The following is a 21,912-nucleotide window of genomic DNA, read 5'->3' on the forward strand; positions in this document are numbered from 1 at the left end:
CAGTCCTGATAACCATTGTAAGTTAACAGAAAAAGCAAACTATATTGATCCATCATCAAATTCATGAAGCATCAGAATGCGTCACCTGTTTTAGCCAGAAAATTTTTTAAAAAAAAAGAGGAACCTGCATAAGTGAAGAAAATCAACTAATAGAGCCAGACGAAATGATCGACAGTATTGTTGATGAATAGCTTTATGACGGTAGATGAATTAATTGTTGAACACAGAACAGATTCGAATAAACTATTTCATTTTAAACTACTTCAGAAGGGAACAAAATGTCATGTCATAATTCGTAAAAACTTCGCTTGAGAGCTATTTGAAATTTCTTACGCAGAGATCTGGATTGTACAGCTGCAGGAATTGAGCCAGTATAGTGATTTGATGGGTGGAAGCATCCAACACTTGAGTAATGATCATTTTCCAAATTTGATCTTTAGTTGGCTCCAGCGTCTTTCTACTCGGAAGTGAATCGCGCTCACATAGCACCTAAAATTGAAATCAGCGTTTCAGCATCGAAAAAGTCGGCGTGTCTTTATTACCTTTGGACTCGGAGGTTCCATTTAAAAAGAAATACGCGCTGTACGGAAAGCTATATGTTCATATACATGGTCAAAGGACAAAGTTTGGAAATAAAACGGCGCACAGTTGATTATCTTACAATTTCCCAGTCTCCAAAACTCTTTCCGAGAAACAGTGTCTAGCAATATATACGTTGTTTGCAAATTGCCCTAATTGAAATAGGAAAAACAACTTCATCTTCCTGCGTTTCAGATTCGCTATCTAATATAGAAGAACACTATATAGAAGAACCGTTGAATTTACTTTTAACTTTTTTTCACCAAAATCAAGATGATGTACTTAACATGATGTGAAGGTCGTTCACATAGCGGTTTAACTGAGAACCACAATTGGAGCGTCCAACACATCGTTTAGCATCTGTAAGCGAAGTGACAGCTATATCCTCACAATATAGAAGATACAACAGTGGTCCAAATTGTTCTTGGAAGGTGTAGGATACACTAACCACTTTACCCACTACAATCAGTCCAGGTTGGAGTGCCTTAAAACAAAACCTTTGTATAAATGATACTCCAGTAATTCGGTGCAAGCTTTATTTTCCACAGCACTTGTTTATTTTCCACAAAGTACAGAAAAATCGAGATTCTTCATTCTTCTCGTCACCAACTAGAAAATTTTTTGGAGACAGATACATTGTCCAATTTCCAGTCTTTAGCTATGAGATCGACATTAGTACAACGCAAGGAATTTCGCAAAATTCTTCATTTCATTTGAGAAAAGAAGCATCTCCCTTAATAAGAACAACTGTCGAACATCAGAAAACAATGTAGATCGGCATTGACAGGTCACGAAAAACAGAGATAAATAGGACAACTTTTAAGAACAGAATGTATTCAGTTATTATTAATGGTGCTTTATCTCAATGGTGTAAAATAAATCATGGTGTACAGCAAAGAGCTAATTTAGGACCATTTTAGTTTCTCCTATATATTAATGATCTGACAATAACTTTGTAAAAGTGTTGAAATGTTTTTGTTGTAGCTGTCGCACAGAAGTGCATTTCGCGTAAAATTATGGCGGGATATCGGCACTGATTGCAGTTTTTAACTGGTTCCTTTAGTTGCATGTGTATAATAAAAAACAGATAACCTCTTTGCACCTAGGCCATGGTGCGTGACATGCGGTCCCCAGGTTAGGGGGCCAGGAGGTGCATCGTCAACATCGTGGGAAAGGAACGGGAAAGGCCGAATTTTCAGTGCAGTAAGGTCGTGTTGGATTGATGGTATAAAGACTAGCTAGTTAGCTACGTCTACTGGTCGTTCCCCCAAGTCAATCATTCTAAGGTCCGTGGTGTTCTTATTGCAGTTGAAAATGTGAATTACAACACGCGGTGCTACGTCCTTCATATTTGGGACAGCGGTTGTATTGCAATATTGCTACGTGTCCAGTTCTCAATTGTGCCAAACGGATGCGTTCAATTTGTGGCAGCGTTTCTTCTTCTAAAACCATTGGTGGAGTCGTGCCGAGTTGTGTGCAGTCTTTGTTCAGCTGAGTATGGACCGTGTGTCTGTGAATTCTTCTGAGCGCATTTATTTCATTCTTTTCGATTTTTCCGCTCTTTTTTGTTGGCGTATTGTTTCACTTACGTTTCGTTGGCGTACTGTTTTTGTCCCTATAAGCATCATTTCGTTTCGGTCCTATGGGACGAAAATTTGTTCAGAGATGGCTTTTGTGATTGTCACGGTTGGCTCAAATTACTTGCGGCCAGAAATTGCTGCGCTAATATTTCTGTGAGCTTTAACAGGCAGCATTGCACCCTCATTGAACAGTTCAAAGATATCCGACATTTTACCACGGCCAGTAATTCTCATAAGAGCAATGTGTTGTTATGTTTAGAGGTGGTTGCAAAGTGTTGAAGTCGCTCTTTTTGATGGTGATATCAAAGTAGAAGCAATTGGAAAATCAATCGAAAAGAAAACGATTTGAAAAAAAATGAACTACCGACTCTAATGCAATAAGCTGGTGTTCAATTTTGAGAAACAAACAGTTTAATTAAATCTTAAGGTTAGTGCAGCTGGTTCAGATTTTCAATTCAACAATTTTGAACAAAATCGAGCCATGAGGAAAAACTAAGCATACAATGTGCCAAACTCCGGAAAAGTGATTATTCTCTTGTATGATTGTAGTTTTCCGAACCAAAAGCAATTCAATTTCTTTAGATGACGATCGGACAAACAAAATATTTTCTATACAAGACGACCATTGCAGTGACATCTTTCTAGACGATACCATGAAACGAACGTCGTTGTCATAAAATCTTTTAATTAAGGTCAACATATTGCCCAAAACTTAAAAATAGCTGGCAGATTGCACGGAAAAGCCGCAATAGCTTCGTAGATCTGCAGTCTTCTCATTAAAAGATGATATGTTACTTTGAAAAAGAATATGTATAAGTTATTGACACCTCCATTAGCTACTCTCAAATTACATTCATTGAATGTGACGCACATTCACTTTATCTTATCTCTTGGAAACAAAGTAAACATAAGTCAATTTCAAACTGAGAAAGTCATTTTTTAGAGTGAGTAAGTCATGTGTGACCAAAAACTTAATCACGCGAATGAACAAAAACGAGCTCCGCTAAGAGTGAAATGAGTAACTCAAATGGGTTTTTTATCAGTCAATTTTGGCCGATCGATATATTCATCGAAGAGATTTGTGAGTGGTATCATTAAAAAGCAAGTGCATCCTAGAATATGGAATTAACGTTACCGTTAGAGATAGAAGAGCATTGCTGAATTGTTTGATTGGAGATTTTTGGCTAAACAATTTCATAAAATTTCAAAATATTGACATTTTTCATTAAAAAATGCACAAAATATGCTTTTTTGGTCCACTTTGTTTCAGTTTGCCGACATTGGAGACACAGAAACATTGGGGAAAATCTCCGTAAACTCCAAGAGGGCTAGTTGAAACCCCGCGCCCTAAAAAGTTTTCAATTAAAATTTTGCCGTCTAGCAAATTCAACTCAATAATTATACAAAATTCATCGTTCTTTTTTATTTATGATTTCATTTAAAAAATGGTCTAGTTCTCAAACATCTGAAGCACTTGGGCGGTTTCTTTTACTTGCGCCAAAATCAGGGATAGTTTCAATATCATAGTGGATTTCAGAGATTTTTATTTTGGTGCTGCCTTTCAAAAAAAAATTGCTTCTATTGTTTTTAATGTTGATAACTGACAAAGCTTTCAATTTACGAATCCAATGGTGAAAGCTTCCAATAAGGTAAAAATGAGGCCAAAGGTTCATATACTATGTTTTTAGAGAACCTGAATGGTTTTATGAATTTGAAGAAGTTTAATTAACCTAAGCTGAACTCTTTTTTGGCTTTATTTATTTTTCTTTTTGGAGTCTGATTACTATTTGGAACTAATCAGATATCCAAATGACTTCTTTGAAGAGGTTTAGGCGAACCTCTAGAGTGTATTATTATGACATTGAATATATTTGCTTCAAGAAAATTTCAGTGATTTTCTTAAGTCAACTTTTGATCTAATTTCTGTCATCTTTTAGCTTATTCGCAGTAAATACAGGTCGAATTTTCTTTTTATAAGATAAACTTATATTTCTGGCGGATATACTTTTTTGAAAAATGGCTTCTTCGTTTTGGTCCTACGAGGTTTCCTACAAAAATTTGTGCAATTTTGTGCATAAATGCCCATTTTTGCTGTTCTTTTTGTTTCTTTGTTAATTGTCACATTACCTAACAATCAAACCGAAAAAGCAAGGCAAAATTCGTAATTGAATATATTTAATGTTTTCATGTCTTATGCTTTAAAGTGCAGCGACACCACTCTCTTGAAGAATATGATTTGTACTGTATTTGTTGCTATTTTTTGTTGTTGTGTTTCAACTATTCCGTAATAAAAGGTCTCAAGGGCCAACTATAGATATATAAATGAACTTAAAAACTGATATCGTTATATGGTTTATGGTTTTAGTGACCTTCAAATTAATTTTTAAAAAAGCATTCTTCAACTTATCCTTTTATTCTGATTTTTCAATTATTCTGATGTTTCGTAAAGGTGTTGGTGAATTTTTTTTAGTTCTGCTTTTATTTGATGTTAATTTAAAGTCTTATGATTTAGTCTCAATGAAAACCGTCGCAATTAGCTTTGAACGAAGTTGCAAAATAAACTGTCTACTCTTTCAGTCGAAATCTAATGTGGGACATGAATGTTGATAACATTTCTTTTTAAAAAAGCCAATGAATTCTGAGCTTTGCCAATCTGTGATTTCTGTTAATTTTTTTACTAGCTTAATTTTTAATGTTGAACCGCTTAATTTTGAATTGGCTGGGATACCGTTTTGTGCAATTTATTTTGTTGTTCTTTTTGTAGTCGTATGGCATATCTTGGATAATGAAAGGTCTCACTCACTCTCTTTGGAGGAACAAATGAATCTTTCAAAGATTTCAGTTGAAGCATAATGTTTCCTAGCAGCTTGCTCTTTTGATCATTTTCGATCGATTTGTGACCAAGTCGCATTGAGGAAAAGTTCCATTATATAAAATATTTCATATAAAATGGATAACAGTATTTGTTCGTAATTAATATTTGCAATCATTTGATCTTATCGCCGTCTTTTCCGGTAGTCATATTAATGACAGGTCTCATCGGCCCTCTAATGCAGATTTTTGATCCATTTAGTAATTTGTGGAACGATATCTTATTTTTTAAAATCTCTTCCTCAATTGGAAGACACTTAAGTGAAAAATGTAGACGAGCGGGTTCGGAACATTATGTGCGATCGCACATTACCGAGCCTCCTTGTTCAAATTTAAAACGCTCTGTAAAAATTTAAACGCACAGGAAATACCCTCGCTCTCTCTCTTGTCTTTCTATGACTTGAAAGAACTTTCAGCTTGACGTGAACTTTTACGTGAGGGCATCAAATCAGTCTAAGGTATTCTTTTCGTCAGATTTTGAGATTGGTGATTATTGATCACCTTTCAACGAGTGGAAATAATGCGAGCAAAGTACGACAATATTAAAAAAACGTTAATTTTTCAGCTTTAACTGTGACATCGATAAACATAGCTGGCAGATGGCCAAAAAATAGCCGCAAAAGCTTCGTAGATCTGCAGTCTCAAAAAAACAGTAATAAAAGACAGACAAAAAATTTGTCGTTTCTTTGAAGGCTGATATGTTATATTTTGATTAAAAATCTGTATAAGTTTTGGCTGCCTCTATTAGCTGCTCCCAAATAACCTTTATTTAGAAAGACACACACCTATTTGACCTTATCTCTTCGAATTAAAGTAAATAAAAGTCAATTTCAAAGTGAGGAAGTCATATTTGAGAGTGAGGTAAGTCAAGTGTGACAAAAAATTTCATCACGCGAATGAACAAAAAACTCGCTCCACTAAGAGCGAAAAATGACGTCACGCACGCACTTCTGTTGAAATTGCATGAACGAATGAACAAAAAGCAGATTTGAAGTGGTTGTGACGTCATATGGTCGTAACAAAAATCTTGACGACGGAATTTAAAAAATCAAGAGAAGGCCAATAGTAGCCCCAGCTATCGCTGTGCGGCTATTAATAAATAAATAGTGAAAATGACGAATCAATCGCAAAGAAGTTAATGTTTTGGCATAATGTTCATCAGAATCCAAAAATATTGCACAGAATAAATATTACAGTCTGTGGCTAAATGGAGTTTTTCTACCATAAAATTGATTTCAGTGTTAGTTCCGCGTCGAAAAAGACTCTTCGAGTCGTTTCCGAGTTTTTCCAGCTATAACTTATGGTTAAAAGTTTGATTTAATTGCTCGATTGACTATATATTTTTGAGTCTTAAAAATTGAGGCAATCAGACCAAATTGAAAATATACATCTTCAAACAAAAAATTCAAATAAATGCAGGCATTGACCGAAAAACGGTTTCAAAATTCCAAAAAAAAAACAACCGACTAACGTCCGCAAACTGCTACATCAAGCGACTGGTGACCGGTTGGCTTTGTCAGTAGCTGGCTGGTTATTTATTAGCTTTATTGAGAGGGGGTAGTGTGCGGGGTTACGGGTGGCATGAGGTGGGAGTGAAGTTAGGGTCAAACTCTAAGAACCTAAGCAGCTTCGGTGCCTTGCATACTTTGAGACTAGTAACTATTTAGCTTTATCTGTTTAAAGGACGGAAGGCCGAATGGTGATAAGGCAATTAGCGAACACTTAATTCACCTCCGATGAACGGTAATTAACTTAGAAAAATCTTAGTATTAATTTGCACCTGGCAAAATTACCTTCAAATCCATTTTAAGGTAGGCTATTATTATTTTTAGGGGAAAAAAATCGTCAAAATTTTGTTGACGTCAAAATTTTGTTTTTATTTTTGTGACCAGTATGTTTAATCATGTTTATAATTTAAATTTACTTGTTTAAAAAAGATGGCAACTATCCCTTTTACTCAGAAATTACCTCTAAGCACAGTTCTCTTGTTTGATTTTGATCAGTATAATTTGTGCATTGTTGGTTCAAGAGTTTTTGATTTGCGCGAGCCTTCAACTCTTTTCTGGCATTCTAAAGGATATGCATTGAGGATACTTGCTGTTCTTCTTACCTTCAAAAGTTGCTGTCTGCGGATAGATTGAGGCACTTGTCCGAAAAACTCGAAAGGAGGCATGACTGCGTAGGCATCGTTATTTGAAGCTTGTTCCTTGTCTACCATATCTGAGCCCACATTATTTTCCGTAGAGGCACAATCTGAGTTAGATGGAAGACGACTTAAGGAGGTCTGGAAAAGAGATGCAAGAAGTGTTTGGAACTGGTCAGACTGGGTAACTTGTTCTACCTTAGATGAAAATGTGTCCAGTTTCCTCGAGTTAGCGTCTACGTTGTCTGAAGCTTCACTCATAGCTCGATATAAAAACACAAAGGATTTCGTCAATCGAAGTGATCTCATTAACTGATTTTTTGCTCATTTCTTTGAAGCAAACTACAATCGAATACAGTTCCAACCCATTAATTTTGATTAGCAGATAAACTCTCGAAAAGAAACGAAGGCAACGCAGGACATATTTGACTAAAAAGAGGAAATTGGTGCAAATTTAAATTGAATAAATAAACTTGGCCGAACTTTTGACGTAAGCTTTTGTTCTGAAGTGCCTCTAAGTGGAACGCAACTGGATTCTATAACAAATGAGAGCTATTTAGTTTACACAGAAGTAATGCTTTGAGTGACCTCAAAAACTGCTTTGAGATTTGCTAGCTGGAATGCAAAAACTCATTGAACGCCCAAAATGGTCGCGGGCAAAACTAAACCAAGGCCTGAAAGCTCCGGAATCGACTCAAAGAAAATTTTGAAATTTTGAGTAGATTCGAACTGAATCCTCCGCACCCTTAGAGAGTTACTCAATAAGGTTTCTTATTTTAAAGAGAACTGAGAAAAATAAAATAGAAAACCAAAATCAAATGACGATTTTTTGGAAAACTTAAAAACGATGATCAGATAAGGGAGCAAAACAATATTTTTTGTTTTTAGAAATGCAAAAAACAAAGAGCGACTACCGTCTGACGAATTGCTTTCAAAGAACAGCCGAGGTGTTGACTTTGCGTAAGGCTTTAAAAGAGATGCTCAGCTACTCAATGGCATCAGGGTCTTACCTGTTTATCCCGTTTCTGAGGACAAAATTAAACAGGGTCAGACGAAAAATTGGTCACACGCCAAAAATCGCATATACAAAAGAGCACAGGACTATTATAATTGCTAAAAACCTCTCTTGAGAGTTAACAACAAACCCGGGCAAATCTCAAAAATCCATTAAGAAATACTTGAATCCAAATACTGTTGAAGTCATAATACCTATCATAGGTCACATAAGTCAAACTGCTGCACTTGAAAAAAGCAAAAGCCAAAAAACTTTTTGTTCCAAAACCAATTTTTCCCTTTTGAATTAGTTTGCAAAAATTTCACGCCCTAAAACCTCTCGCAATTTCGCTTCAGTTACTTCAGCTTGATAAAAATCTCTACTCTGAATATAACTTACAAAAAGTCGAGTGTACGGACGGATCTTGAAAGAAAGGGCAGCTGCCCAATAAAATCAAAATCCTTTTGATTGTAAAAAAACTAGGAACACCGCAATGTAGCTACGCGCAAACTAGAGCTTTGAAGCAAAACTAAAACCAATCGCGGAGCATTATTTTGATAAAATTTCAGCTGAAAAATACTTACAAGACCCTTAAATCTTGCAGCTAACAACACTCTTTTATCAGCAAATGCAATTTCTACAAAATTCTCAATGATTGAAGTTTTCTTTAAACGTAGCCAACAGATTGCCGGAATAGCTGCGAAATAGACTTATGTGCCGATACAGATAAGAAGATACAGATATATGTTGAAAAACTTAACGACGCAGCTCAAAATCTATGTAAAAAAATTCACAGGTAAATTAATAAGATTTGTTGAAATTCACTCCACAAAAGCCTTTTTATTAGGGAGCTTAAATACAAATACGTTTCTCTGATCTTAAACTAATTCAAAATAAACTTAAGCTTTGAAAGGCGAAAGTCATTTTCTAGGGTGAGGTCAGTCACGTATGATCAAAATCTAGTAACGATAATGAGATAGAGGGAGAAATTACTTCACTAGTGCAAACACGTCAGTGATAGGAAAAAATCATTCAAGAAAGCTGATTTTTTCAGCTTTACTTCGTGAGCAAATATATAACGAAAAAAGAGCATCAGACGCCGAAATAAAAAAAACCAAGCAGTATAAATCCTTACCTATAGTTCAAAGATCTATCATAGACTAAATAAAAATACAAACTGCATTATGAATAGATTGGAAAAACAATTAACAAAAAAATTCCATAAAATAAAAAAATCAAACTCAAATTGTTGCATGTGAACGAAAAAAACCCTGAGAGAGAGAGAGAGCGAATTTTCGTTCTAACAACTTTTCTCGCTCTACTCAGAGTGAAAAATATTACGACACAGAATGACTTTTTTTGCTCCAATTCCTTTTTCGGCGTAACCAAAATCATAACTTCAAACTGACTTCAAAGATCTTGAAATTCTGCGAACAGATCTTAAAAAAAAGAGAACGTACCGATATAATTCAAATTCTTTGGAATTTATCAAAGAACAGGAAAACCACAATATAGCCACGCTTAGCTTACAGCTTCGTAGCTATAAAAAGATTGTCTGTCATATCATGCAACAAAATACTGCACACCTGAAAAACTATTTGCAAACAAATCGCTCCGCAATTTTTCAAAACAAAAATCAGATAAAATAATCTACGAATAAAATAATCTACGCAATTTTTCAAAGATAAAATAATCTACGAGGCTTACAAAAACTTGAAACAAATCAATATTTATTAGATATTAACTGACCATAGCTATCTATAAACAAAATTTCATTGTATGTCAATCCAATACCAATAATTTTTTTATATCAATTTAGCTAAATAAACAACCGTGAAGCTATTACAAATTTTCAATATCAAAATTCAGTAATTTTAACTGAAATATGAATTCTGAATTCGTGACAATATGCACACTGAGAAACCACTGTGACGATAGACGACATATTTTCAGATAGAAAATGAGAGTTGTATTTTGCGTTACTGAGCTTCGAAAAAGGAGAATTTACAAAAAAAAATACAACACAAGATATAAAGAGAAGTTGCCACTATTTCACTGCCACGCTCTATCTCATTCTGTCTGTTGAAAAAGCCAACAGCGGTAGTTTTAGAGCACTTCAAACAAAATTAATCGAGTACAAATTGGTGGACGATGTTGGTAATCAGGAGTTATCTTCTGACGTTGCTTTGGGAGCTGTTGGGGAATCTACGGAGTCATCTTCGGTCAGAATTGGTTTTCCCAGGTACTGTCCCTCTGGCTCGGTGACCGGGTGCTCTTTGTTGACGTTATCAGCGACAGTCCCGATGGTCTCCGGGGACTGTTGAGTTGGTAAGGTTGATGGTGCAGAGGGAGACACAGGTGCGGGACTTGATGTTAGGGGTGAAGCTGAAAACAACAATTCAAATTTTAACAATGTGTCACAAAACCAAGTTGAAACGCGGGCTAGGATTTGAAAAATCGCTAACTGAAAATTGTCTATGAAGACTGCACAATCTCACACTCTGATTCTAATATAAAATGTCAGAAAACCGCATCAGTGCACGACTCAATCTCGCTTCTGTTGAAGAGTTATAAACTTTGCCGGCAGATTGCGGGAGAATAACCACGCTTAAAACTCTTTATTTGCAACCGGAACAGACCAGGAAAAAAGAACGTTACTGGAAGTCTAACAAACTTAATCGTGTTATTTTTGTGCAGTTCTGGTTAGCAAATTACGCAGAAAAATTTCACCCCAGAATGCTATTGTGCTTACTACTGCTCCGAGTTATCAATTGCTCAGACTCTAATAAACTAGTGAGCAATGGCTTATTGGCCGGGCTTCAACCTTGATTTTGCTCTTTTGACCTGGAACGATATCACTATAATGCGGTTATTTGGTATAGTAAAGAATTTGGTTAAGTATTTGGTTAAGTAATTTGGTTGGATATCTAGTAATATTTGGTAATATAGTCGGTTAATATTTGGTAATCTGGTTACTTGGGTAAATATGTTGAAAGCTGTAGCTAAAATGAATAACAATACGTGTATTATAAACGCGAATTGATCTCAAGAACACCGATAAAAACACGCTATGTCATACTGACCGGGCATTAGACGATTTTTTTCCAGTTTCTATCGTGAAAGTGCTGTGCTCAATCTAATATATTAAATGTAAGTCGCACTTGAACCGCAATGGTTAACGACGCTCCTATCTTCATATGTTTTGACGATCCTTAAACATGCAGCCTACACGACCATGATTAAGTGCCTGATCTGCAAATGTTCTTCTGCTCATTAAGCATAGAGCTTAGCAAAAACAAGTGAGACAAAAAGCCATCGACCAATATTCGTATGTGGCCACTACGGATAGACAACAGTATCAAGCGTCGGTAGTGCAAGGAATTAGACCTGGGGCTGTGAAGCGAGGGGCATGGGTACGAGACCGAGTCGGTGCAAAAAATGGCCTCTGTTTTTTGTCTCAAATGTAAGTCGCACTTGAACGCAATGGTTAACGACGCTCCTATCTTCATATGTTTTGACGATCCTTAAACATGCAGCCTACACGACCATGATTAAGTACCTGATCTGCAAATGTTTTTCTGCTCATTAAGCATACAGCTTAGCAAAAACAAGTGAGACAAAAAGCCATCGACCAATATTCGTATGTGGCCACTACGGATAGACAACAGTAACAGGCGTCGGTAGTGCAAGGAATTAGACCTGGGGCTGTGAAGCGAGGGGCATGGGTTCGAGACCGAGTCGGTGCCAAAAATGGCCTCTGTTTTTTGTCTCAAAAATGTAGAATCTTGTTTTTCATCCACCACTGTGTTTCCTTCTCTCTCCCTTCTTTCTTTCCCTTCTAATTTATTCTTCTTTATCTAATTTGTTAAATGTAAGTCGCACGGATAGACAACAGTAACAGGCGTCGGTAGTGCAAGGGATTACACCTGTGGCTGTGAAGCGAGGGGCATGGGTTCGAGACCGAGTCAGCGCAAAAAACGGCCTGTTTTTTGTCTCAAAAATGGTGAATCTTGTTTTTCATCCACTACTGTGTTTCGTTCTTGCTCCCTTCTTTAATTCCCTTCTTATTGATTCTTCTATGTCTAATATATTAAATGTAAGTCGCACTTGAACGCAATGGTTAACGACGCTCCTATCTTCATATGTTTTGACGATCCTTAAACATGCAGCCTACACGACCATGATTAAGTACCTGATCTGCAAATGTTTTTCTGCTCATTAAGCATACAGCTTAGCAAAAACAAGTGAGACAAAAAGCTATCGACCAATATTCGTATGTGGCCACTACGGATAGACAACAGTAACAGGCGTCGGTAGTGCAAGGAATTAGACCTGGGGCTGTGAAGCGAGGGGCATGGGTTCGAGACCGAGTCGGTGCAAAAAATGGCCTCTGTTTTTTGTCTCAAAAATGTAGAATCTTGTTTTTATCCACCACTGTGTTTCCTTCCTCTCCCTTCTTTCTTTCCCTTCTAATTTATTCTTCTTTATCTAATATGTTAAATGTAAGTCGCACTTGAACGCAATGGTTAACAACGCTCCTGTCTTCACGTGTTTTAGCGATCCTTAAACATGAAGCCTACACGACCATGCTTAAGTGCCTGATCTGTAAAGGTTTTTTTGCTCATCAAGAATACGGCTGAACAAAAACAAGCGAGACAAAAAGCCATTGACCAATATTCGTATGTAGTCACTACGGATAGACAACAGTAACAGGCGTCGGTAGTGCAAGGGATTACACCTGTGGCTGTGAAGCGAGGGGCATGGGTTCGAGACCGAGTCAGCCCAAAAAACGGACTGTTTTTTGTCTCCAAAATGGTGAATCTTGTTTTTCATCCACTACTGTGTTTCCTTCTTGCTCCCTTCTTTAATTCCCTTCTTATTGATTCTTCTATATCTAATATATTAAATGTAAGTCGCACTTGAACGCAATGGTTAACGACGCTCCTATCTTCATATGTTTTGACGATCCTTAAACATGCAGCCTACACGACCATGATTAAGTGCCTGATCTGCAAATGTTTTTCTGCTCATTAAGCATAGAGCTTAGCAAAAACAAGTGAGACAAAAAGCCATCGACCAATATTCGTATGTGGCCACTACGGATAGACAACAGTATCAAGCGTCGGTAGTGCAAGGAATTAGACCTGGGGCTGTGAAGCGAGGGGCATGGGTTCGAGACCGAGTCGGTGCAAAAAATGGCCTCTGTTTTCTGTCTCAAAAATGTAGAATCTTGTTTTTCATCCACCACTGTGTTTCCTTCTCTCTCCCTTCTTTCCTTCCCTTCTAATTTATTCTTCTTTATCTAATCTGTTAAATGTAAGTCGCACTTGAACGCAATGGTTAACCACGCTCCTATCTTCACGTGTTTTAGCGATCCTTAAACATGAAGCCTACACGACCATGCTTAAGTGCCTGATCTGTAAAGGTTTTTTTGCTCATCAAGCATACGGCTGAACAAAAACAAGCGAGACAAAAAGCCATCGACCAATATTCGTATGTAGCCACTACGGATAGACAACAGTAACAAGCGTCGGTAGTGCAAGGGATTACACCTGTGGCTGTGAAGCGAGGGGCATGGGTTCGAGACCGAGTCAGCGCAAAGCAAAAAACGGCCTGTTTTTTGTCTCAAAAATGGTGAATCTTGTTTTTCATCCACTACTGTGTTTCCTTCTTGCTCGCTTCTTTAATTCCCTTCTTATTGATTCTGCTATATCGAATATATTAAATGTAAGTCGCACTTGAACGCAATGGTTAACGACGCTCCTATCTTCATATGTTTTGACAATCCTTAAACATGCAGCCTACACGACGATGCTTAAGTGCCTGATCTGTAAAGGTTTTTTTGCTCATCAAGCATACGGCTGAACAAAAACAAGCGAGACAAAAAGCCATTGACCAATATTCGTATGTGGCCACTACGGATAGACAACAGTAACAGGCGTCGGTAGTGCAAGGAATTAGACCTGGGGCTGTGAAGCGAGGGGCATGGGTTCGAGACCGAGTCGGCGCAAAAAACGGCCTGTTTTTTGTCTCAAAAATGGTGAATCTTGTTTTTCATCCACTACTGTGTTTCCTTCTCTCTCCCTTCTTTCTTTCCCTTCTAATTTTTTCTTTATCTAATATGTTAAATGTAAGTCGCACTTGAACGCAATGGTTTACAACGCTCCTATCTTCACGTGTTTTAGCGATCCTTAAACATGAAGCCTACACGACCATGCTTAAGTACCTGATCTGTAAAGGTTTTTTTTGCTCATCAAGCATACGGCTGAACAAAAACAAGCGAGACAAAAAGCCATCGACCAATATTCGTATGTAGCCACTACGGATAGAGAACAGTAACAGGTGTCGGTAGTGCAAGGGATTACACCTGTGGCTGTGAAGCGAGGGGCATGGGTTCGAGACCAAGTCGGCGCAGAAAACGGCCTGTTTTTTGTCTCAAAAATGGTGAATCTTGTTTTTCGTCCACTACTGTGTTTCCTTCTTGCTCCCTTCTTTAATTCCCTTCTTATTGATTCTTCTATATCTAATATATTCAATGTAAGTCGCACTTGAACGCAATGGTTAACGACGCTCCTATCTTCATATGTTTTGACGATCCTTAAACATGCAGCCTACACGACCATGATTAAGTACCTGATCTGCAAATGTTTTTCTGCTCATTGAGCATACAGCTTAGCAAAAACAAGTGAGACAAAAAGCCATCGACCAATATTCGTATGTAGCCACTACGGATAGACAACAGTAACAGGCGTCGGTAGTGCAAGGAGTTAGACCTGGGGCTGTGAAGCGAGGGGCATGGGTTCGAGACCGAGTCGGTGCAAAAAATGGCCTCTGTTTTTTGTCTCAAAAATGTAGAATCTTGTTTTTCATCCACTACTGTGTTTCCTTCTCGCTCCCTTCTTTCTTTCCCTTCTAATTTATTCTTCTTTATCTAATATGTTAAATGTAAGTCGCACTTGAACGCAATGGTTAACAATGCTCCTATCTTCACGTGTTTTAGCGATCCTTAAACATGAAGCCTACACGACCATGCTTAAGTGCCTGATCTGTAAAGGTTTTTTTGCTCATCAAGCATACGGCTGAACAAAAACAAGCGAGACAAAAAGCCATCGACCAATATTCGTATGTAGCCACTACGGATAGACAACAGTAACAGGCGTCGGTAGTGCAAGGGATTACACCTGTGGCTGTGAAGCGAGGGGCATATGTTCGAGACCGAGTGGGCGCAAAAAACGGCCTGTTTTTTGTCTCAAAAATGGTGAATCTTGTTTTTCATCCACTACTGTGTTTCCTTCTTGCTCCCTTCTTTAATTCCCTTTTTATTGATTCTTCTATATCTAATATATTAAATGTAAGTCGCACTTGAACGCAATGGTTAACGACGCTCCTATCTTCAAATGTTTTGATGATCCTTAAACATGCAGCCTACACGACCATGATTAAGTACCTGATCTGCAAAGGTTTTTCTGCTCATTAAGCATACAGTTTAGCAAAAACAAGTGAGACAAAAATCCATCGACCAATATTCGTATGTAGCCACTACGGATAGACATCAGTAACAGGCGTCGGTAGTGCAAGGAATTAGACCTGGGGCTGTGAAGCGAGGGGCATGGGTTCGAGACCGAGTGGGTGCAAAAAATGGCCTCTTTTTTTGTCTCAAAAATGAAGAATCTTGTTTTTCATCCACTACTGTGTTTCCTTCTCGCTCCCTTCTAATTTATTCTTCTTTATCTAATATATTAAATGTAAGTCGCACTTGAACGCAATGGTTAACGACGCTCCTATCTTCACGTGTTTTAGCGATCCTTAAACATGAAGCCTACACGACCATGCTTAAGTGCCTGATCTGTAAAGGTTTTTTTGCTCATCAAGCACACGGCTGAACAAAAACAAGCGAGACAAAAAGCCATCGACCAATATTCGTATGTAGCCACTACGGATAGACAACAGTAACAGGCGTCGGTAGTGCAAGGGATTACACCTGTGGCTGTGAAGCGAGGGGCATGGGTTCGAGACCGAGTGGGCGCAAAAAACGGCCTGTTTTTTGTCTCAAAAATGGTGAATCTTGTTTTTCATCCACTACTGTGTTTCCTTCTTGCTCCCTTCTTTAATTCCCTTCTTATTGATTCTTCTATATCTAATATATTAAATGTAAGTCGCACTTGAACGCAATGGTTAACGACGCTCCTATCTTCAAATGTTTTGACGATCCTTAAACTTGCAGCCTACACGACCATGATTAAGTACCTGATCTGCAAAGGTTTTTCTGCTCATTGAGCATACAGCTTAGCAAAAACAAGTGAGACAAAAAGCCATCGACCAATATTCGTATGTAGCCACTACGGATAGACAACAGTAACAGGCGTCGGTAGTGCAAGGAATTAGACCTGGGGCTGTGAAGCGAGGGGCATGGGTTCGAGACCGAGTCGGTGCAAAAAATAGCCTCTGTTTTTTGTCTCAAAAATGTAGAATCTTGTTTTTCATCCACTACTGTGTTTCCTTCTCGCTCCCTTCTTTCTTTCCCTTCTAATTTATTCTTCTTTATCTAATATGTTAAATGTAAGTCGCACTTGAACGCAATGGTTAACAATGCTCCTATCTTCACGTGTTTTAGCGATCCTTAAACATGAAGCCTACACGACCATGCTTAAGTGCCTGATCTGTAAAGGTTTTTTTGCTCATCAAGCATACGGCTGAACAAAAACAAGCGAGACAAAAAGCCATCGACCAATATTCGTATGTAGCCACTACGGATAGACAACAGTAACAGGCGTCGGTAGTGCAAGGGATTACACCTGTGGCTGTGAAGCGAGGGGCATATGTTCGAGACCGAGTGGGCTCAAAAAACGGCCTGTTTTTTGTCTCAAAAATGGTGAATCTTGTTTTTCATCCACTACTGTGTTTCCTTCTTGCTCCCTTCTTTAATTCCCTTCTTATTGATTCTTCTATATCTAATATATTAAATGTAAGTTGCACTTGAACGCAATGGTTAACGACGCTCCTATCTTCAAATGTTTTGATGATCCTTAAACATGCAGCCTACACGACCATGATTAAGTACCTGATCTGCAAAGGTTTTTCTGCTCATTAAGCATACAGTTTAGCAAAAACAAGTGAACCAAAAATCCATCGACCAATATTCGTATGTAGCCACTACGGATAGACATCAGTAACAGGCGTCGGTAGTGCAAGGAATTAGACCTGGGGCTGTGAAGCGAGGGGCATGGGTTCGAGACCGAGTGGGTGCAAAAAATGGCCTCTTTTTTGTCTCAAAAATGTAGAATCTTGTTTTTCATCCACTACTGTGTTTCCTTCTCGCTCCCTTCTAATTTATTCTTCTTTATCTAATATATTAAATGTAAGTCGCACTTGAACGCAATGGTTAACGACGCTCCTATCGTCACGTGTTTTAGCGATCCTTAAACATGAAGCCTACACGACCATGCTTAAGTGCCTGATCTGTAAAGGTTTTTTTGCTCATCAAGCATACGGCTGAACAAAAACAAGCGAGACAAAAAGCCATCGACCAATATTCGTATGTAGCCACTACGGATAGACAACAGTAACAGGCGTCGGTAGTGCAAGGGATTACACCTGTGGCTGTGAAGCGAGGGGCATGGGTTCGAGACCGAGTGGGCGCAAAAAACGGCCTGTTTTTTGTCTCAAAAATGGTGAATCTTGTTTTTCATCCACTACTGTGTTTCCTTCTTGCTCCCTTCTTTTATTCCCTTCTTATTGATTCTTCTATATCTAATATATTAAATGTAAGTCGCACTTGAACGCAATGGTTAACGGCGCTCCTATCTTCAAATGTTTTGACGATCCTTAAACTTGCAGCCTACACGACCATGATTAAGTACCTGATCTGCAAAGGTTTTTCTGCTCATTAAGCATACAGTTTAGCAAAAACAAGTGAGACAAAAATCCATCGACCAATATTCGTATGTAGCCACTACGGATAGACATTAGTAACAGGCGTCGGTAGTGCAAGGAATTAGACCTGGGGCTGTGAAGCGAGGGGCATGGGTTCGAGACCGAGTGGGTGCAAAAAATGGCCTGTTTTTTTTGTCTCAAAAATGTAGAATCTTGTTTTTCATCCACTACTGTGTTTCCTTCTCGCTCCCTTCTTTCTTTCCCTTCTAATTTATTCTTCTTTATCTAATATATTAAATGTAAGTCGCACTTGAACGCAATGGTTAACGACGCTCCTATCTTCACGTTTTTTAGCGATCCTTAAACATGCAGCCTACACGACCATGCTTAATTGCCGGATCTTTAAAGGTTTTTTTGCTCATCAAGCATACGGCTGAACAAAAACAAGCGAGACAAAAAGCCATCGACCAATATTCGTATGTAGCCACTACGGATAGACAACAGTAACAGGCGTCGGTAGTGCAAGGGAGTACACCTGTGGCTGTGAAGCGAGGGGCATGGGTTCGAGACCGAGTCGGCGCAAAAAACGGCCTGATTTTTGTCTCAAAAATGGTGAATCTTGTTTTTCATCCACTACTGTGTTTCCTTCTTGCTCCCTTCTTTAATTCCCTTCTTATTGATTCTTCTATATCTAATTTATTAAATGTAAGTCGCACTTAAACGCAATGGTTAACAACGCTCCTATCTTCACGTGATTTAGCGATCCTTAAACATGCAGCCTACACGACCATGCTTAAGTGCCTGATCTGTAAAGGTTTTTTTGCTCATCAAGCATACGGCTGAACAAAAACAAGCGAGACAAAAAGCCATCGACCAATATTCGTATGTAGCCACTACGGATAGACAACAGTAACAGGCGTCGGTAGTGCAAGGGAGTACACCTGTGGCTGTGAAGCGAGGGGCATGGGTTCGAGACCGAGTCGGCGCAAAAAACGGCCTGATTTTTGTCTCAAAAATGGTGAATCTTGTTTTTCATCCACTACTGTGTTTCCTTCTTGCTCCCTTCTTTAATTCCCTTCTTATTGATTCTTCTATATCTAATTTATTAAATGTAAGTCGCACTTAAACGCAATGGTTAACAACGCTCCTATCTTCACGTGATTTAGCGATCCTTAAACATGCAGCCTACACGACCATGCTTAAGTGCCTGATCTGTAAAGGTTTTTTTGCTCATCAAGCATACGGCTGAACAAAAACAAGCGAGACAAAAAGCCATCGACCAATATTCGTATGTAGCCACTACAGATAGACAACAGTAACAGGCGTCGGTAGTGCAAGGGATTACACTTGTGGCTGTGAAGCGAGGGGCATGGGTTCGAGACCGAGTCGGCGCAAAAAACGGCCTGTTTTTTGTCTTAAAAATGGTGAATCTTCTTTTTCATCCACTACTGTGTTTCCTTCTTGCTCCCTTCTTTAATTCCCTTCTTATTGATTCTTCTATATCTAATATATTAAATGTAAGTCGCACTTGAACGCAATGTTTAACAACGCTCCTATCTTCTCGTGTTTTAGCGATCCTTAAACATGCAGCCTACACGACCATGCTTAAGTGCCTGATCTGTAAAGGTTTTTTTGCTCATTAAGCATACAGCTTAGCAAAAACAAGTGAGACAAAAAGCCATCGACCAATATTCGTATGTAGCCACTACGGATAGACAACAGTAACAGGCGTCGGTAGTGCAAGGGATTACACCTGTGGCTGTGAAGCGAGGGGCTTGGGTTCGAGACCGAGTCGGCTCAAAAATTGGCCTGTTTTTTGTCTCAAAAATGGTGAATCTTGTTTTTCATCCACTACTGTGTTTCGTTCTTGCTCCCTTCTATAATTCCCTTCTTATTGATGCTTCTTTAAATTTAATATATTAAATGTAAGTCGCACTTGAACTAAATGGTTAACGACGCTGCTATCTTCACGTGTTTTAGCGATCCTTAAACATGAAGCCTACACGACCATGCTTAAGTGCCTGATCTGTAAAGGTTTTTTTTGCTCATCAAGCATACAGCTTAGCAAAAACAAGTGAGACAAAAAGCCATCGACCAATATTCGTATGTAGCCACTACGGATAGACAACAGTAACAGGCGTCGGTAGTGCAAAGGATTACACCTGTGGCTGTGAAGCGAGGGGCTTGGGTTCGAGACCGAGTCGGCTCAAAAATTGGCCTGTTTTTTGTCTCAAAAATGGTGAATCTTGTTTTTCATCCACTACTGTGTTTCGTTCTTGCTCCCTTCTATAATTCCCTTCTTATTGATTCTTCTTTAAATTTAATATATTAAATGTAAGTCGCACTTGAACTAAATGGTTAACGACGCTGCTATCTTCATATGTTTTGACGATCCTTAAACATGCAGCCTACACGACCATGCTTAAGTGCGTGATCTGTAAAGGTTTTTTTGCTCATCAAGCATACGGCTGAACAAAAACAAGCGAGACGAAAAGCCGTCGACCAATATTCGTATGTAGCAACTACGGATAGACAACAGTAACAGGCGTCGGTAGTGCAAGGGATTACACCTGTGGCTGTGAAGCGAGGGGCTTGGGTTCGAGACCGAGTCGGCTCAAAAATTGGCCTGTTTTTTGTCTCAAAAATGGTGAATCTTGTTTTCATCCACTACTGTGTTTCGTTCTTGCTCCCTTCTATAATTCCCCTCTTATTGATTCTTCTTTAAATTTAATATATTAAATGTAAGTCGCACTTGAACTAAATGGTTAACGACGCTGCTATCTTCATATGTTTTGACGATCCTTAAACATGCAGCCTACACGACCATGCTTAAGTGCCTGATCTGTAAAGGTTTTTTTTGCTCATCAAGCATACAGCTTAGCAAAAACAAGTGAGACAAAAAGCCATCGACCAATATTCGTATGTAGCCACTACGGATAGACAACAGTAACAGGCGTCGGTAGTGCAAGGGATTACACCTGTGGCTGTGAAGCGAGGGGCTTGGGTTCGAGACCGAGTCGGCTCAAAAATTGGCCTGTTTTTTGTCTCAAAAATGGTGAATCTTGTTTTTCATCCACTACTGTGTTTCGTTCTTGCTCCCTTCTATAATTCCCTTCTTATTGATTCTTCTTTAAATTTAATATATTAAATGTAAGTCGCACTTGAACTAAATGGTTAACGACGCTGCTATCTTCATATGTTTTGACGATCCTTAAACATGCAGCCTACACGACCATGCTTAAGTGCGTGATCTGTAAAGGTTTTTTTGCTCATCAAGCATACGGCTGAACAAAAACAAGCGAGACGAAAAGCCGTCGACCAATATTCGTATGTAGCAACTACGGATAGACAACAGTAACAGGCGTCGGTAGTGCAAGGGATTACACCTGTGGCTGTGAAGCGAGGGGCTTGGGTTCGAGACCGAGTCGGCTCAAAAATTGGCCTGTTTTTTGTCTCAAAAATGGTGAATCTTGTTTTTCATCCACTACTGTGTTTCGTTCTTGCTCCCTTCTATAATTCCCCTCTTATTGATTCTTCTTTAAATTTAATATATTAAATGTAAGTCGCACTTGAACTAAATGGTTAACGACGCTGCTATCTTCATATGTTTTGACGATCCTTAAACATGCAGCCTACACGACCATGCTTAAGTGCCTGATCTGTAAAGGTTTTTTTGCTCATCAAGCATACGGCTGAACAAAAACAAGCGAGACGAAAAGCCATCGACCAATATTCGTATGTAGCCACTACGGATAGACAACAGTAACAGGCGTCGGTAGTGCAAGGGATTACACCTGTGGCTGTGAAGCGAGGGGCTTGGGTTCGAGACCGAGTCGGCTCAAAAATTGGCCTGTTTTTTGTCTCAAAAATGG

General features: G+C 38.6%; 2 protein-coding genes across 5 annotated transcripts in view; both read right to left on the reverse strand.

Moving 5' to 3' along the window:
* Window positions 1–7,609, reverse strand: part of LOC142335946 (uncharacterized) — a 56,425-nt gene extending 48,816 nt beyond the window's left edge. Inside the window, exons 1-3 of one of the 3 annotated variants that reach the window (XM_075384357.1) lie at window positions 7,141–7,609; window positions 866–1,063; window positions 334–489 (exon numbers count right to left, since the gene is read on the reverse strand). In XM_075384357.1, coding sequence (XP_075240472.1) covers window positions 334–489; window positions 866–1,063; window positions 7,141–7,482 — 696 coding nt within the window. In that variant the 5' untranslated portion in view covers window positions 7,483–7,609. Of the gene's footprint in view, window positions 1–333; window positions 490–861; window positions 1,064–7,140 lie in introns of those variants that run through there. The other 2 variants (XM_075384358.1, XM_075384359.1) reach the window with 2 other exon arrangements.
* Window positions 7,610–9,880: 2,271 nt separating this feature from the next.
* LOC142335950 (uncharacterized) overlaps window positions 9,881–21,912 on the reverse strand; it is a 390,664-nt gene continuing 378,632 nt past the window's right edge. For both annotated transcript variants that reach the window (XM_075384365.1, XM_075384364.1), the window contains one exon: window positions 9,881–10,552. In XM_075384365.1, the coding sequence (XP_075240480.1) occupies window positions 10,329–10,552 (224 nt within the window). In that variant the 3' untranslated portion in view covers window positions 9,881–10,328. The remainder of the gene's footprint in view (window positions 10,553–21,912) is intronic.

Source organism: Convolutriloba macropyga, chromosome 3, assembly GCF_964194025.1.
Source record: "Convolutriloba macropyga chromosome 3, txConMacr16.3, whole genome shotgun sequence".
Lineage (NCBI taxonomy): Eukaryota > Metazoa > Xenacoelomorpha > Acoela > Convolutidae > Convolutriloba > Convolutriloba macropyga.